This window comes from Centruroides sculpturatus, unplaced genomic scaffold (genome assembly GCF_000671375.1).
Source record: "Centruroides sculpturatus isolate CEXI.00-Female unplaced genomic scaffold, Cexi_2.0 scaffold1289, whole genome shotgun sequence".
Taxonomy (NCBI): domain Eukaryota; kingdom Metazoa; phylum Arthropoda; class Arachnida; order Scorpiones; family Buthidae; genus Centruroides; species Centruroides sculpturatus.
In genome coordinates, this window is record NW_019385502.1 from 219,354 (window position 1) to 238,157 (window position 18,804).

Below are 18,804 nucleotides of genomic sequence, written 5' to 3' on the forward strand. Positions count from 1 at the left end.
CTAGGGGACGAGTAACGAAAAACCGGATAGGTTTGAATCACTACGTAAGACGATAAAGTTTGAAATAGTTAATTAATTAATTAAGGTAATATAAGGTAAAATCGAGGTTTACAAGCGAAGGTAAATAAACAAATTAAACTATTTTAAAGTATTTATAGAATGTTTAATAGATACAAATATAGATCCGTATGACGCGATTGGGACGGTAAGATTTACTCTCCGAATAAAGGGAATGGCGACCCCCCTCTGTGCGAACAAAAAATGTCTAATGAACCATCCCCGTACGCGCAACCCTTCTCGAGATATATCCCTCCAAAAATTATTTTACGGGTCACGTGACCGCCTGTTTGCCAGAATTTACCCTGCGAATGAGCGGGTCGGCGACCCCCCGAGTGTGGGCTTGCGCGCGTTAATTTTTTTTGCGCAGTAGGCTCCCTTTTGACCACGATGTCACGTGACCGGAAATGACGTGGGCGAATTTTCACGGGCTTATATCTCGCGAAGGGTCGCAAGTAGGGGTATGGTTCCTTTGACTTTATTGTTCGCACAGAGGGGCTACATTTTGGAGGGTTGCCACCCCTTCATTCGGAGGGTAAATCTTACCATTGGGACTTTAACGGAACTGTAGAGCATATTGATAGGAACAAAAAAGTCAAAGGAACCGTGCCTCATAAAAATTTGTAAATAACGCCCACTAGGGGACGTCCCGGGCTACTAGTTTAAACATAAACAAACAAATCTGTAAAACACACAACACGTTGATGCACGCCCTAATGCAAGACTGAGACTGTTTTGATCCCTTGCTGGGAACAACACATTAGTGATTATGATTTTGAGAAGTCTGCTATTGTAGAAAGTAATGTGTGTCCGAGAATGTAGAGCAAGCTACTGCACTTTGTAGTATATGAGCATTCTATGTGGAAGCAAATTTTTTCATTATGAACAAAAATATTTTAAAAAGTTGAATTTATAAAAATGTGTGAAATAGTGAATTGTGCAAAAGTAGAATGTGCGAAAGTGGAGGACCACCTGTATATTTATTACTTTGTGTGTGTGTGTGTGAAATTTAACACAGTACAAAATTAGTTTTGTATGAGAAAATAATTGAATGAATTATATGAATGCTTAAATGAGCTAATAAACTACAAAACTATTTAATATACAAACCAAATTGCTTTCATCTAAACATCTTTTGACTAAAATTTCTGCACAAGTTCTATTGTCAACTTCTTGTATGGCATCATCAACTCATGATACAGTAGAGCCTCGATTATCCGACCCAATTGGGTACTGGGGTTGGTCGGATAATTGAAAAGTATGAAAAAATCCATTATTAGTGTAGTATATTATTATATCCCATGTAATTAGTATATTAGTATATTGCTATTAACCTACTTCACTTTGAATTTTCATCGATGTTAAGCCTAACAAAAATTTTTAAAAATAATGATCATCGCTATTGTATTGTTAAAAATTAGAAAATTAAGCCTCGTTTAAATACTGGCTCCCTTTTATGGTCGAAAGAGTGTTGCAAGCTAAAACATGTAAAAATAATATTAAAGTAGCCAAGACATAGCCAAATATTGTAGCGCCACATCACTAGCGGACATTTGAATTTGCCGACTAGGACGGTCGGTTAACTGAGGTGTCGGTTAATCGGGGGTCGGATAATCGAGGCTCTACTGTACTTCTTTTTAAGCTAATGAACTGACATGGTATTGCTGAATTAACTGTTATAACAGCTTTTTATCGGCATTATAACTGAATGTTTATTTTTGTGGAAATTCATTCTATGAGTTTAGTTAAGAATGCAACAAAAATTTAAAAGTTTGTGGGAATAAATATAATTGTACTTCAGAGTGCAGCAAGCATTGTCGTCTTTTATGTTTATCTAGAAAGCATTGCTTGACACACTTGACTGATATATTTTGAGATTACAGAGAATTTGTTTTTAAGAACTGATGTTTTTATTAGTCCTTAGAATAAAATTTTCTTTTGAAACACTCTAGTTTCCTCAATGCATCTAATCATTGATGATTATTAAAGAATTTTAAATGTATTCATTCATAAAATTTTTGTAAATTATTATTTATGTCATTGTAGAGTTACTATCTGAAAACAGGCAGAATTTTTGTGTTTGATTATTTTAAAAGCTAGTCAATCTGTCTTAATGTCTAATTTTAAATTAATCAATTTTAGAAAACTATTCATATCTTTTAAATTCATAGAGTTGCACAATGGAAATAGAAATATTTTTTATTGTATGAAAGAATATATTCAAGACATTTTTCAAATGCCTTTCAAAGCTATTGATTTCCGACTCAAATTTGTCACGACAGAATCTTTGTGAAAAAATCAAATTTGGTAATGCTAACTGTCAAAAAATGAAAAATTACTGTGTTCTTCCTTGTGATATACAATGAGAAATGCATTATGATGATTAAAATTTCACAGAAATAATAAAAATTAACATGAATGTATTTATTATTGTTAAGTTTGATAGAAAACAAGTTTTGTATTTTAATACAAGAAATTTTATTAGATGCCAGAATATAATCCAGTTATGAATTAATTACTATCAAGGTTGAATGAGAACTTATTATAGAACAATAAGAACTTGATAAAATTCTTTTATTTTATAGATAATATTTTGATAATTCTCAAATGAAATTGCATAGTCGACTCAAAGCAGGAAGGGCAATGTCTTGTTTTTTTATTTTTCTTTCATAAATATAGAAAATATTTAATGATACGTAGACGAGAAAGGAACATTTAAAATATATATCTCTCTTATAAATTGCCTTCTCATTCAAATGAAAGAGTTGATACCAGACAAGTCACCAATGATCTGATTTTGTATAAGGTTAAATATTGTAAGGGTGCAACTATGCAGACTCGAGTAAATTTTTCGAGCAAGCGAGAGTATGTGGTGAGAAGAGGTGAGACTTGATAAATATCAAAAAGTGTCAGATATGTGCGAGAACCAGAAATTTGCTCACACCAGCGAGATTTCTTGCTTCTCACTTGTGCATGTTTTCCTTTGCGAGAATTATATTGCTCTCAACCTCTTGCTCACTACTAAATTTGCATCTTCATAGTCACACTCTAACTGGTTAAGGTATCAGAATCATTCATTTGTATAATGGGACTGTTCTTAGATATTTATTAATTAATGAACAGGAGAAACCAAAGATCAGTGTATTAGTTTGAAATGATCAGAAAATGAGACATTTCTGTTCACTGATTAATAAAAGAAAATCAACGTTACTTTGTATTTTTAAAATTGTCAAAAGTTTTAATCTAGGAAAATGTTTCAAACTTGGCCATCTTCAGGCTATGTAGTCCTTTAGTGGAATACACTTAAATTTAAAATTTTACACTCAAAAGAATGTAAAATTTGAAATTTAAATACATTCTGCTATAGTGCATATCCTTGTTTCTGGGTAATGTGGATGTGTTTTTGCAGTGTGGTGTGAAAGAGAATGCAATTGAGCAAATGCATCAAGGATATCTTGTGTCGGTTTGACCAAGTGGAGAGAATATCGAAAGATATTGTGTGTAAGATGATGATGTATGTGGGAAGTGTTGAGCAAACGAGTGTGTAGAAGACTGAGGAAAATATGTGCTGAGCAAGTAAATGGAAGTATGACTGAAAGAGAAACATTGTTTATTTTACTTAGAAACAGATTCTAAGCCAAAGAAGGTGACAAGTGTTTGTGAAAAGAACCACAAATATAGAGAAGTGAAAAGAGAGAGAGAGAAATGGTGCAAGGTTGTTAAATATTTGTGGTGCATGATTTTAACAGGTCTCAGAGTGAAAGAGTGGGTGAGTGTTGTTGATGTGCTATGCTCTGCCCATATGATATTCTTCAGAGGACTGGAGCTTGAAGAGTGTCATGCACAGAAAATCCACTCATTTCTTGGCTACCTCTAGGAAATGCCATGACAGTATGGCAATAGCTGCTTAGAACAATTTAATTTGGAGACAACTTGAGTTTAATGCCAAAAAGTTTGCTCATTCTAAAAGGTATTGTCGATTAAAGTCCGTTAATACCACTTGAGGTTTGATCAAATATTTATCGATTTGTATGTAATGTATGCATTTACATCCGAATGAGACTTGAATGTTACTCTCAGTATAAATACATAATTGATTAAATATTTGAAGGGGACCTTGAGTAGCTTGTTAGTGCAGATTAGACCTAATAGCATAATTTCTTTTATTGGTTTTGATTATGTTGTTAGTAATCTATAAGATTTTTAAGACAAACTGCTTATCTTAGCATTCTATGGAAAATACACAAAAATTTTTCTGTAAATATATATTTTTACATGCACTAAGAATGCTTAGAAATAAATTTAATTTTAACTTTCCATTTCAATGTGTATGCTGTGAGAATGTTGAACATAGATATGTCCATCTAATTTAAAATAGACAAATTCTTCCAAATTGGAAAACATATCTGTTTAAAATCCATTTCAAACTATTGTTTTGAGGATATATTTTTAAAAAATGAGATTTTTTTGACCTTATCCACCATTAGAAGTCAACAGAAGTTAATTTAAGTCTTTCTTTGCTGTCAACTTCTGGTTATGAAGTGTGTTTTCTCAGGATGAGAAAATTTTAATAAAGTAACTTGAATTGTAGTTACATTTGAGGAAATTTCTTATCAAGTTTTGTAAGATATAATTTTTAAGTGCTTATAAAGACATGCGTGCAGTTTTATAAGTTCGTCAAATCATTGATATATACAAGTGCCACATTTAGGAACATGTAACAAACCATTGGAAGATTTTTGAGCTAGACTTAAGCTAATTAATGTATTATCTTAGCACAACAGCCTTGTTTTAGACCAAACTCCATAATTTCTGACTAATTAACTTAATTCTGGTTCAAAAATGATACCATTTTGATGTGCCTTTCCATATTATTGTATTCAAACTCTTATCCAATGTTATAAAATTTTCAACTTATTTTATGTAATATAATAAAACAATTTTTTTCTAATAAAATTTTTAATGGAATTTTTAAAAATATAAAATAAATTTTATACATTTATATATGATATTTAAATATAGAGAAATTTTGAATGAGAAAACATGAAGAATATTGAAAAAAGGAGCATAACAATTGTTTTTCTCTCTTGCAATTACTTGATTGCTGTTTTAATAAGTACAAATTTCATATAATTTACTTCATAAAACGTCACAGAACTATGCTTTTAATTATCATAAAATGATAATTTCGGATTCTATGTAACATAAAATGAGTTTTTTGTCATTTATGATCATTTTAAGCCATGTATGGTTGTTATACAAAGAGCTTAAGGAGAATTAAAGATTGGGATTACTTGAATTGTCGATGTAAGCCGCTTATAAACTTGTTGTGATGTTTCATGTTTGTTTAAGTGAATTTTTGTTTTGTCAAGCAAAAATTAAAATAAGTGATGTCAGATGAATGTTTATTTGGTCATATGTAAGTTGCCTTTTATTTCTGATTGTTTGATACAAAATATTTAGCTGTTTATATATTGAAGATTGTTTTTTCTAAATATTTTTAAAATTTATTTTATATTAATATAATTATAACTTAATTAATATAGAAGATAAGCTTTGTTTATCTAAGATGAAATTTCACACACTTTTCTAGCCAGTGACTTTGTAGGAAGACATCAACATCACCTATAAATATAGTTCTTGACCTTTAGAGGGTTGTGACCTGGTTGTTGGGAAACACAGATTCTGAAATAGATACTAAACTGTAATTTTTAAGATTAATATCATTACCTTTAATCAGAATTAAAGTAAAAATATTATATGCTTACAATCTCCTTGTAGTTCTTCAAATTACTTTTTTTTTTACATAAGGAGAGGATGTAGGTGCCACTGTAATTTGTTTTACTTGTGGACAAAATCAAAATATTTTCTAGTTTTACAAACCAAACAAGGTTATTCGGTAGATATTTTTTTAATATAATGTCAAGAAATAAAAATTTAGAGCAGATAAAATGAATTAATAATGTCATATGGTTGCCAGATGGCAACATTTCAAATCAATGAAAGATATTAGTCTGCATTCTCCTCACAGAAAATTAAAAGTGGATAAATATCGGAGGCGGACGACATTAATACGTTTTATTAGGAATAACCTTCTACCGATGTTGGTGTAGTATTTTTTATCCGCAATATAAAGTTACATTCTCTCAGAGTTCATTATATTCTGTATGTTTTACTTAAATATAGTGTTAACAAATGCTTGTTTTGTTACAGCCTCGGTACTGTACGACGCTCTGAACAATGTAGCTATGGCTTCCGAGCAGCAGCTGAATAATGATCAGTTAATGGAAAAGGTGAGGTGATTTTTTTTTTGTTTTTTAAGAAATTAACTGCGTAGTTAATTAGCAAGTAAGTAAGTTATCTTGAATATTAAATACAAAACTGTAAAAAAATGGCTTTTCTTTGTTTTTGTTTATCTGACATTTAGCTCCTGTAATGTTGTTTTGAATGTTTATAAAGAGACGATATAATATAAAAAAAGTATTTGGAGGAACATTCAAAAAAATTATTCTGGATGTTACCAAAACAAGCCATTAATCTTGTTGGAATCTAATTTTATGTAGCGACTAGCTATAAAATTACTTCAAATTTATAATATTTTATTATATATAATAATTTATGCTCTAATTTGGATTAGTTGTCCTCATTAAATGTTACATGGTTAACTGCTCAGGTTAGTAGCTTTGGAACTTCATTTGTTGCATTATTACAACTGTTCATATACATTATATCCAAACATTTTAAGCTTATATTTTTATATTTGAGCAGCGTTATGGACTGCTTTCAAAAAATTATTTAAAAATATTCAGTTATTAATGCTGTTTTGTTTAAAATGTGGTTTCCAAAAAAAACCTAACATTCTAGGTTCTTTTTCTTTAGAACACATGGCACAAAATCCATGTAATAATACCTTTTGAACATATTAAAAATGTTGTGAATGCTATGTCATTTAAATATTTTTGATAAATTTTAGAAAATTTATTTTTCTATTTTTATATTTGAAGTTTGGACATATTATTATATATTAACTTCAGTAAAACAGTAAGTGATTTACTGTGTATTATTAAGAGTTTTATTATATTTCTTGTGTGTCTTTTTTCCAATTTGTCTGAATTAGTTACTCAACACACAAAATCTACATTATAATGTAATTTTTAAATATATCGGTGTTCATACAATGATTGGTTAGGTTGATGAAAGTATACTATGTCCATAAACTTTGAATAAAGATCGTATATGTTTGTGTCATAAAGGCAAATAAAAAACACAAATATTATTTCTAAATGTTTAATTAACTGTTTTTTTTTTTGTTTTAAGTCATAATTGTTACGCTTTAATGATTTTAAAAGAAAAATATCTAAATCTAAGCATTCTTTAAGAAAAATTACTTGGAAAATTTAGCTTTTTGTGAATTTATTTCTGTTTTCAGATAATAAATAGCTTATATAACTGAGATGATTTAAAATTTTTAAACATATAGAGACCAGTTGGATTTTGTTGGATATAGTTGGATTTTGTATGCAGCTACAATAGATAAGTTAGCAGAATTCTCGGCTATAGCGCCGCTAAAAACTACATTAAGCACCATATTCAACGATAGTATTTCTAATATTTTATTGACATGTGCATTCTTTTTCATTTGCATCTCCATTTAAATGAACTGTCTTCGCTCTGAGGTATTTGTATGACAAATTCTGATGTATAAATGCAACTGTAAAAGTCAAACGATCTGTGTCAAACTATTGTGTTTTGAATTTGATGTCCACTAGAATTTCACTGGAGATGATGACACTACACTCATGACTAGGGATTGCTGGCGAACTCAAAATTTCATGGAGTTGGAATAAAATTTGATGTTTATTATGAAAATACTACTACAAGAAATACTCTCATCCTCAGACTTTACGGATTAACAGTTTTGTAGCCTAAAACTTTGAAAGAAAAGAACCAAGTATAAAGTAATGGTAAACAATGTTCAATTTGTAACCAGGAATAGAAGCAAAACAAATTATTTATTGGAAAATTGAAGCAGTTAAAGTCACAGTTAATAAAAATTGTTAATAGCAAGTTTAGGTTTTAACCATTTTATTTTTGTGTGCAAATTTTATTCAATAATTTCAAGTAAATAAATAAAACTTTTAGTTGATGTATTCTTTACAGCCAATAAAACATCATAGATCACTAGAAAAAATTATATGTATTATAATGTAAAATGGATTTGTGAGTTATTCAGATTAATTCTTAAAAGTATATTTCTAAAATTTGATATACATACAAAATATATTTGATGAAAATACTTCTGAATTTGATAAAATTTAACTAAAAAAATTCTTTTTGCAACTAAATTAATTTAAATTGCATAGTTTATTACAGCAATGTTTTCTATAGATGGTTCTGCAACTGAAATTCTAGGGCTTTGCAAATCTATTAAGACATTTTTAAAGTTAATGAATTATATGCATTATTGTTTTATTTTATAAATATTATTAAGCAAGCAGTTATTTGAGTTGGTAATGCATCTCAACACAGTACACCATTTGCCCTTATGCATCATTTGTACAACTGATATTGAATGATAAAAATAAAATATATACAGTGTAGGGCTGTTAAGCTGCAGTGATTAGGGTCCAAACTGCTTAACCGCGGCTTAGGTGGTCTGCGGTTTAAATATTTTTTGATAATGCATAAATTACAATAAATAATGAAAAAATAAATGTTTTTTGATTAATGGTCTTAAAATTAACAATAAATTATTATTTAAGAATAACAAATTCTTTATTTTTCATTTATTACTCATGGCGTAAAAATTTTTAAAGCAAATAGGATGTGCATGCTATAGATTCAGAAACTGAAGTGATTTACGTTGGATTTGTGACTCATATTTATACTATTTCAAGTTTTATCAGATTATTGAATCAAAAATAATACACTGTACTTTAAATATGAGTCAATTTTTTGCAGATTTACTGCAGATTAACTTTCTAGCATTGTAAGGTGTGAATCGGTTACAATGGTGGCCTCCATAATGCTGACACTCAGCGTGGATAAAACAGATTAATACTGTATTTGAATATCATTGTAAGTTATTTTATTGTTTATTGATAAATAAAAGACTAATCTTCTATAAATACCTCTTTGAAGTTATAAGCCAGCATTTAAATATTTAATTTGCGATAGTGCATAGCACGTCAATCACGGACATTTGAAATGCTAAATTGACAGCTATCAACACCTGTCTCAAGTGTTTGAGAGGCCATGTCCAGGTTCATATGATCCATAGTGTCTAAAAATTGGGATCCAAGTTTTAAGCAAATTTGCAGATTACTGGCCTGCGGCTTAATGGCCCTACACTGTATCATTATAAATTTATTAATAGTTATAAACAATTATATATATTTTAATGTAATCATTTGATGAAATAGTAAAAAAGATAAAGCATTTTAGAGTCTGGTAGCCTTGCTCGTTGTCTGTTGATTATATAAATTTATATCAAAAGATGCTAACAAGTTGTGAGGGCTCCACAAAAAATTTATTTAAGAGTTCCACATTACCAAGAAGTTTAGAAAATGCTGTCTTATTGAATTACTGTATCCATTGCACATACAAATGTATGTGCAATGGATTAAGCATTGGCCATTTTTAACCCACTAACCCGTGTATTTCAATAGTTGTACTTGGCATATCCGCAATACTTTGGACATGTTAAAGGCCATTCACACAAATATGATGATGGTTTTATATGTGCTGCATTTTTGCCATGGAGAAACTGCATAGCAGCTCGCAAAAATGTTTAAGAAATCTGTGATATAATTTTGAGCGGTGATCAAAGCCGAAATTTTCTCAAAGTACACAACTACAACTTATTTACTCTCTGAATGCCTGAGATGACATTTAACCTAAATTCTATGCCAAAACTATGATGGTGCAAACTGGTCTCAACTCCAATAACTAATGCTATTTACCTAATGACAAATTAAAGTAATGCAAATACATTGCACTAACCTTGTATAGCTTTGCAATTAATATTTAAAACATAACACTAATGTTTTTGACCAACTCTAGGATCTTCAGGTGGTCTATAAAAATTTTTCCGGTGCAATCCGAGTTTGATTCCAATTTTAAACATTCCAGTTCTCGTTAGTGTTACATTTTAAATATTAACCGCAAAGCTATATAAGATTAGTGTGACGTATTTGTATTTATTATTGCTTTCTTCATTGGATGGATTTGATTAAATTAATGCATTTGATTTCCATTGTGGCTGACATGTTTTTAATAAAAATGGTTTAAAATTTAAATATGCATTTATATTGCCTTGCAATTATTAATTTTGCTTTCAATTGCATTCACTTTGAGTTAAATTTATAACAGTGTATTCATCTATATTGAGAAGATCTATGAGCTTGAGAGTATTGAATTTAAATGATTGAATATGGCATCTTGTGCTGTTTTTTTCAGTTGAGAATATATATGTAGATGCACTGTATATTTATTTACCATGCTCATTTTTTTAAGGTCATTTTAATGAATGTAGCAAATATCATGACTAGATTGAAAATTGGTAAAGGTGCATTCACATTTTGAAGCAATGAATATTGTTTCATTTCATTTAAGATAAGTTGGAAAGCTTAGAGTTTTTCTGTGCAGTTTTGGCTTTCATGGGTTTTACCATTTACAGATGTCATACCGAGTAGAGTTAACTGCAACTTTGTGAGAGGACAAGAAAAATAAGTTTTGCTGCACAGCATAAAATTAAAGAAATCTGCTTTGCGGAACAGAGCAGAAATCGAGAGATCTACAAAAGTTCGGTGTTAGTGAAGCACTTGTTCACTTCTGACATAAACAAAAAGAAGCTCTAAGCAATGCAAAGTCCAATGTGAGGGCATTTTGTGGTCTCAAGATGGAAAATATCCCCAACTTGAGGAAGAAATGTTGTGGTATGTTGAAGAAATGTGCAGCAATGGCTGTACTGTAACATGTGATATGTTCAATCATAGACTCACAATATTGCTCAGATACAAAATATTTCTTCTATTGAGTTTAAGGTTAGTCAAGGATGGGCCATCAGATGTATGAAGAGGAGGAAAAATCTTTATAAATTTAAAAATTGTTTCATACTCTTTGATGTGAAAGTTCAAAATCATTTGAATATGTATGCAAAGTTTTTAAAATATTAAAACTATGTTATAAAATCATAACTTCAATGAATAAATACTGATGTAGTCTACCTTTAAAAATAAATCGTATATTTTTGCATCTTGATTTTTGATTAACAAAAAATGGCAGAAAAAGTGTGAAAAATACACATGGAAACACAGTATATATCAAATTATGTTTGCACATTCACTCAAGAATTTGATTTCTTGATGAAAGATTAAACAGAACAAGTTTTACATATCAAATTGTATATATCAAGGAAAAATCATACCTGTGATTCACGTTAATACATTCAGGTAATTATTCTATAATTCTGTAACTTGAAGCATCCAAAAGTACAAAATAATAATAAAATTTATGATGTATTGCTGATAGTGTATAAGAAATTTGTATCTTATTAATAAAAAATTATTTATTTTCTTCAGATTCCATCTTTGAAAGCACAAAAAAATAATTATTCATTCTTAATTAATTTTAAAATATTTTGGTAAATCTTATTAAATGGAAGATACACTATTTATTGCATGGGTATGTTATAGAATAATTATGATCCCATATGAGACAAATCTTAGAATTTTTCAAATATATGGTTATTGGAATACTGTATATGTTTGCCTTCTTTTTAGGAAATCTGTTAACGTTGACATCATCATCTATATTAAGGCTGGCCAATGCTTGTTGCAACAGGAGCAGTATATCAAATATGAGAATCCCATTCTGTATTGAAACTGTATTTCAACTTCCAAATTGAGACTATTTTTAGATCCTTACTAAAGCTCTCATATAAGTTATATGTATATAACTTATATGGGAGCTGTAGTAAGGATCTAGAATAGCCTCAATTTGACACCATAGTTCTTTATCTTCCAATATTTTTTTTTCAATCTGCCTTGCTTGAGATACAGTAAAATTTCTCTAAGCTCCAATGAGTAGAAAATAACTTTGAGTGACAGGCATTTGAGTTAAAGAAGTTTTACTGTATTTTTTGTTTTTTGATAAATAGAGAGGTTGCGGTTGTCGTATTCAGCCCAAAACGTTAACAGTGGACAGTTGAGTGCCGCCATCTGGCAATTCTAGACAGTCAATAATGGCATTTGCTATGTCTAGCATGGCGAGTAGAAGATCGATTTAAACTTCTTCATTTTTTTATGTTTGGTGTTAAAATTATGACCTATTTTATTAAAATAATGATTATTTAAGCATTTACGAATAATATTGTAAAGAAACAGATGATTTTAATCCAGAAATTATTTAATTATTCAATTTTTTAGCAAGTGATGCAAAGTGCCTATAGAATTTACATATATTTGCCTTCATAATAGCTTAAGTTAAGGTAGGTTTGTTCTTCCGTGGCATCTTCTACTATCAACAGTGTAGTATGTTTGTAAATTTTCTAAAAATCAATTTTTCGAGCTGCTTTTGAATTTACATAAGCCACTACTACTCTCGACAAAGGTATGAGGGTGTCCTATCATACAGTAGGAGAGACAACTCTAATTAAAAATAATTAGTGTTATTAAACATCCTATAAATACTTTAAAATAGTTTAATTTGTTTATTTACCTTTGCTGGTAACCCTCAACGTTAAATGTAACCGCCATTTTTTCAACAAATTTCCTGTGAGTCAATGCACAACGTTTACTGACAACATTTACGTGATGTTGTGAACGTGCACTGCAACGAGTTTTTCTTGGAGTTAAAACGTAAATCGTGTACTTCTGCTTGCTGTGTACAAGTAACGTTTGAACTTGCGCCGCAACCTCTCTGTTATCTTTTATGTTGTAAATATTTTTCAAGTTTTTTCTGCTACAGACTTGTCTTTCAAGTCTGTTCTTGAGTATCTCTTCTGAAGTACCGAACAGGATATGTTTTCCATGAAACAGACCATTGTGTGTGTTTCTCTTTGTTTCTATTAATTCTCTGTCGAATAAGAAAAATTGATTAAAAAAATGTTGTTAATTTTTTAGTTTTTATTATTCCTTTTTCATTTAATGAAATGAAGGCTGGACTATTGTAAAACATGCACTCTTGAAATAATTAATAGAAATCCTGTTATTATTTGTTGATATTAAACTTTCTTTGGCGATTAAAATTTGTTGGAATGTACAGCAAAATATGTAATTTATAGAAAGCATTTGGATGAAAGTGACAAGAGTCAAATGTTTTAACATGCTCGATGCCAATTGATGCATTTTTGTGTTGTGTGACTTTTATGTGATGCAAACATGTTAGAATAAAAATTAGAGTGTTAGATTACTTCTAAATATAATTTTTTCTTTATTATAGAATTATGTATTGAATTAAAATGGTAATATTTTCTGTTTCTTGCATGTGTTGTTCTAGCATCTTAGATCATGTTTTCTCCCAGGCTCCATTGCATAAAACGCTTGTAATCGTTACATACTCTACAAGGTTGCAAATTACAAGGGAAATCTGTCAAATGAAAACTTTTGTAACAAGTTAAAAGCTACAATTTTGGATGTGTAAAGTTATTTATAATCAGTTAATGAGCTACAAGTATGAAGGCAGTTTTTTTTTTCAAGCTCCGATGGTCCATAAAACAAAGACAAGTGTAAATAACAAAATGAATTTATTACCAAAAGTTAGGTACAAACATGGTTACTTTTTGACACAATCACCGTGAAGGTTGAGGCATTTGTCATATCTGTGGACAAGCTTTTCCATTCCCTTGTCATAGAATGTTGCTGCCAGTGACTTGAGATGGCATTAACAACAATGTTTTGAAGATTGTCATTAGTCTCAAACTTCTGCCCTGCTAGCCATGTTTTCAGTTCAAGAAAGAGGTGGAAGTCTTCACACATGAAAAAGTTTTAAGCTGGGTGGAAGTCTTCACCACCTTTAAACACCCTGCATATAGCCTTGATTTAGCGCCGAGTGACTTACACCTCTTTCCTGAACAGGAAAGGTGGCTAGGTGGGCAGAGGTTCTAGACTAATGACAATCTTAAAAACAATGTTATGATCCATCTCAAGTCATTGGCGGCAACATTCTATGACAAGAGGATGGAAAAGCTTGTCCACAGATATGAAAAAATGCCTCAATCTTCATGGTGATTGTGTCAAAAAGTAACCATGTTTGTACCTAATTTCTGTTAATAAATTCAATTTGTTATTTACACTTGTTTTCTTTTTATGGACCATTGGAGCTTGAAAAAAAACAGCCTACATTCATTCAAACTTACACTGGCAATTTTATTTTTTTGCACTTTTTTATTTTAAGTTTGCTTAAAATAGATTTGATAGAAGACAAGTCAGTATAAGTGTTTGATTTATGCATTCTTAATATCTGCAAAACTGCTTTATATGAGGCTGAAATCTCTCGAAGATTACACATTAATCCCTAAAGACGGTAACTGATTTGAAAGTATTAGGGTATGAAAATAAATTTTTTATGAGTGGAACTCTGATAAAATAGAAATAGTGATTATTTTTTGATTAAAAATTTTAGTGAATTTTTGTTTTTCATTAATAAACTTTGGTTCTTTTTCAGATTGCCAAAGTTCGTGAAGTTTTCCCGTCTATAAGCAAGCACGACGTCATATTAGTTCTTCAGTATTATGAATTTGATGAAAATTTAGCTATTAGTGCCTTTACAGAGGGTAAGTAATAGTTCTAATTATAAGTGGTGTTTGATGTACATAATTAGCAACTGATTGCTTTTATCTGTATTGAACTTTCATTGTAAAATTTTACTACTACTTAACATTGCTCCAGAATCTTCTTAGAGAGCATTTTTGTTTTACCAAGTGATCAGAAAAGATATAACTAACCGAAAAATATCTGACAAAAATTAAGAGGAAGGGATTACTATTGTTACAAAATTGTATTTTTTTTTTCCGATTTGGTTAGGTGCATTTTCTCTCAATGTGGGAACGTAAAAAGAGAGTTGTAACATGCCAAGCAGTTTCGTTAAAATTTTTAATGATTTGCTTTTTTTTTTAAAGAAACATATAAAAAGTAACCATTATGTTCTAGCATTTAAATTGAAATTGAGATATTTTATATGTTTACTTCTAAGAAACAGTTTATAATTACCAAAAATATTTTAGAAAACTTTTTTGTACTACGTACGTTTGTCTGTCGCTTTTATTTTTTCCCAAAACCACCAAAGCATGCTCTATGTTTAATTTGTTAAATTTTTTTTTGTTCATTTTCTATGCAATAATCCACAGTTTGATTGATATTATTACATGCACACTTACTCAAACTTCTACCTTAAATGTCAATAAGTTTTCAATAATTTTTCTCTGTGTGTAATTTATTTTATCATTTACTGTTGTTAAATACAGTAGAGCATTGTTTATCTGAAAGTCGGTTATCTGAAACGTCAGTTATCTGAAAGAATTCCAGTCTGCAAATTTAAATTTTTGCTAGTGCTGTGGCATTACAATCTTTGGCTATATCTTGGGCTACTCCAATATTTTTTTTTGTTGGTGCGTGTGTTTTGCCACTTTTGTGTGGTGTTTTTCTGGGAACTGTGTGTCATGCTGAATGGAATGTTTTTGATACTAGATTAACTTCTAAAGTATAATTTTTTTTTGTTTTTATATTTTTCAATATATTTATTTTGTTTGTAAAAAATAAAGAAATAATTTTTAACGATACAATAGCCATGATTATTATTTTAAAAAGTTTACATTAGACTTAACATCAACGAAAATTTAACGCAAAGTGACATGAAACGGAGAAAAATTTCAACATGGGATAGGTTAATGTACTTTTTAGTACATAATCGGTTATCCGAAAAATAAGTTATCCGAACAACCCCAGTCCTCAATTGATTCAGATAAATGACACTCTACTGTATTTATAATCTGTCCGACAAAGGATGAATTTTCAAAGTTGTTTTTGATGTGTGGTTAGTCAGTCTTGTTGCAGATAGACACTCAACTTGATAATTATAACATTATTAGGCTATAAACCCTGTCTTTTTGTCAATACAAAGTGAATTTTGAGGATAAAAATGATGTATATATATTTATATTTAAAGTGATAGCCCTAGCTTAACTGTACAATGATTTGTGTTAATTATGCATGATAGAATTACATTTTTCTATTTTCTAAACAGTAATTGAATGAAAAAAATAGAATTTTGGCAGTCTATTGGATGGCCTTTTTTGTTACAATCCATAAACTCTTTGCTGTGTAAGGAAACATGGTTTTTATCTAATAAAATTCTCTTTAATGAATAACAATAGTGATGAACACAACCTGCAATGGCATAAACCTGAAGGATTTATCCTTGTGAAATTGTAGTTTTAAAAATACTTATTTGAATTACTTTAAATTAATGGAGAGAGTTGTAATTTCCAGTTAAATTTGTACCAACTACACTGTAATGCATGTCTGTATTTTTCATTTTAAAGATATTTCAAATGGTATCGAATTGAGAGACTAGACTAGTTTAGTGTTTTATTTAACAATCAATTTTTGATTTACCTTATTAGATGGAGCTGCGCAGGCATTGAAAGAATGGAGTGTTACTAGTAACAATAAGTCAAAGGTAATTACGATTACTACTACTATATTTATTTTGCTAATTAGCTGTAAATTATAATGTGATTACAATTTCAGACTAATAGCAAAAATAAGAAGAAAAATAAAAAAAAGAATAAGAAGGAAGCAGTCTCTCGCGAGAACCTGCAGTCCAACGAAGTGCCGGCTGGCAAGGAGAACGTCTCGACGGATCTGCAGGCCGAGGTCACTACATCGTTGGAACGGCAGCCGGAGGAAAACCATATCGATGACCAAAGTACGATTCCGAAAACTAAACGTCGAATATCTATACGGAATTTGAGTAACCGGCATTATTTTATATTATATTTTAATAATGGAGAATTGTCACTGACGAATGGTGAGTTGCAAGAGGACAGACTTTGTAATTACTTAATACTTGTCTATATTTGCAGAGACAAAAGAATTTGAGTCAAGAGTAGATGACTGTCCAGAAAATACGGAAATTTCCAATCCAAAAATTGAAGAGAATGAAATTCGAGAGACCAATGTTACAGAATGCCAACAGAAAAATGAAGAAGAGAAAAGAGAAGTGGAGGAAACGAGTCAGTTAACTCAAGCAAAGTAATTATATTTACTTTATTTGTAATTTCTTAGATAACAAAATAACATAGAGTAAAATAAATTTTATAAGGGGGTGTTGAATGAGAAAAATAACTCAATGCTGTTACATCAAAAAAGTTTGATTTAATTTTTATTGAGTTGAAATTGTTAGGAATGATGTATATGTGGTGAGGCAGAAAAAATAGTGAGATGACATCAGTTTCGGTTACACAACAACTGAGTGATTCAAAATGAACAGAGTTAACTGGGTGGCAGAAACTTAAAAATTTTTGCATGCTTGGCAAGCATACAATTTGGCAGATAAGTTTTATTTACAGTCAAAGTTCTATTGGGTTGTTCGGAAAGTAATTTAGTTTTTTCCGTGGAAAAAAAACAATATTTTTATAATAAACAAATATTTTGTGAAATTATTTATTGACCATTTTGGTGAAATATTTGTTGTCATCGTTTCTGGTAGTAGCATGATTTCACATTCATAAAAGTTTTGATCGTTGCTTACAAAAAAACTGATCCAAGTGATTTTTGACATTGTCATTTCAAGTAAATGTCTTACAGTTAAAAAAAAATTTGTATAGACTGGAACAAGTAATAATCTGAGTGTGCTCAATCTGGCGAATATGGTTGGTGTGAGAGCACTTCCCATCTAAGTTATAACAGTTTCTGACCAGTTACCAAACTTGTGTGAAATTTGACATTATCATGGTGAAACACTACACCTGTTTTGTTGATCAATTCTGGCCTCCTTTTCTGTTTGATGATATTCATTACTCAATTTGTTTACTTGATGGCAGTATACTTTCAAATCAATTGTTAAATTGTCTGGTAAAAGCTCCAAAAAAAAATTTCCTTAAAATCCCACCAAAAAGAGCATCTCTCTTTAAGAACATGTAGAACCCATATATCAAGCTTAAAAACAAAACCAATTTGTTTCAAGTAATCATAAAACAGTTCAGTTTGACAAATTTAATCACTTAATGATTTCACGTGTTGTTGTTCAGCCGTTTGCTTCAATCAGTACTTTTATTTTGTTTTCATTGGCTTCAATTGGCCATCCATAACATGGTGCATCTTCAATACCGAAATTGCCAGAACGAAATTTTGTAAACCAGTTTTGGCACTGTTGTTCTGTCAGCACATCTCCACCATACATGCCACATGGTTTTTTTCTTGCTTGAACGGCATTTTTTTTTTTGATAATAAAAAAGCAAAATATGTCGAAAATGCTACTTTCGATCTTCCATATTTGATGAGAGACAAAAAATAAACAATTGCACAAAATCAAATAAAATTTTTTACAAATAAGCCTTAAAATGCTAACTGTCAAAATATATAATGATAATACGGTTTAGAATGAAAATGGTGGGAAAAATACGACTAATCTGTCTAGTGGTAAAAAAAATTAAATTACTTTCCGAACAACCCAATATATAATAGTCACTAAATCCCACCAAAAAAAATTTGCTACAGGGAAATTTCATTTTACAGAAATTAC

The 18,804-nt window shown here is 30.0% G+C and overlaps 1 protein-coding gene across 1 annotated transcript in view; it reads left to right on the forward strand.

Moving 5' to 3' along the window:
- The window catches only part of LOC111639617 (SPATS2-like protein), a 26,185-nt gene extending 8,575 nt beyond the window's left edge, over positions 1–17,610 (forward strand). Inside the window, exons 2-6 of the mRNA XM_023385513.1 lie at positions 6,271–6,350; positions 14,725–14,833; positions 16,682–16,737; positions 16,809–17,031; positions 17,144–17,610. Of these exons, the coding sequence (XP_023241281.1) occupies positions 6,306–6,350; positions 14,725–14,833; positions 16,682–16,737; positions 16,809–17,031; positions 17,144–17,316 (606 nt within the window). The 5' untranslated portion in view covers positions 6,271–6,305 and the 3' untranslated portion in view covers positions 17,317–17,610. The remainder of the gene's footprint in view (positions 1–6,270; positions 6,351–14,724; positions 14,834–16,681; positions 16,738–16,808; positions 17,032–17,143) is intronic.
- The last annotated feature ends 1,194 nt before the right edge of the window (positions 17,611–18,804 follow it).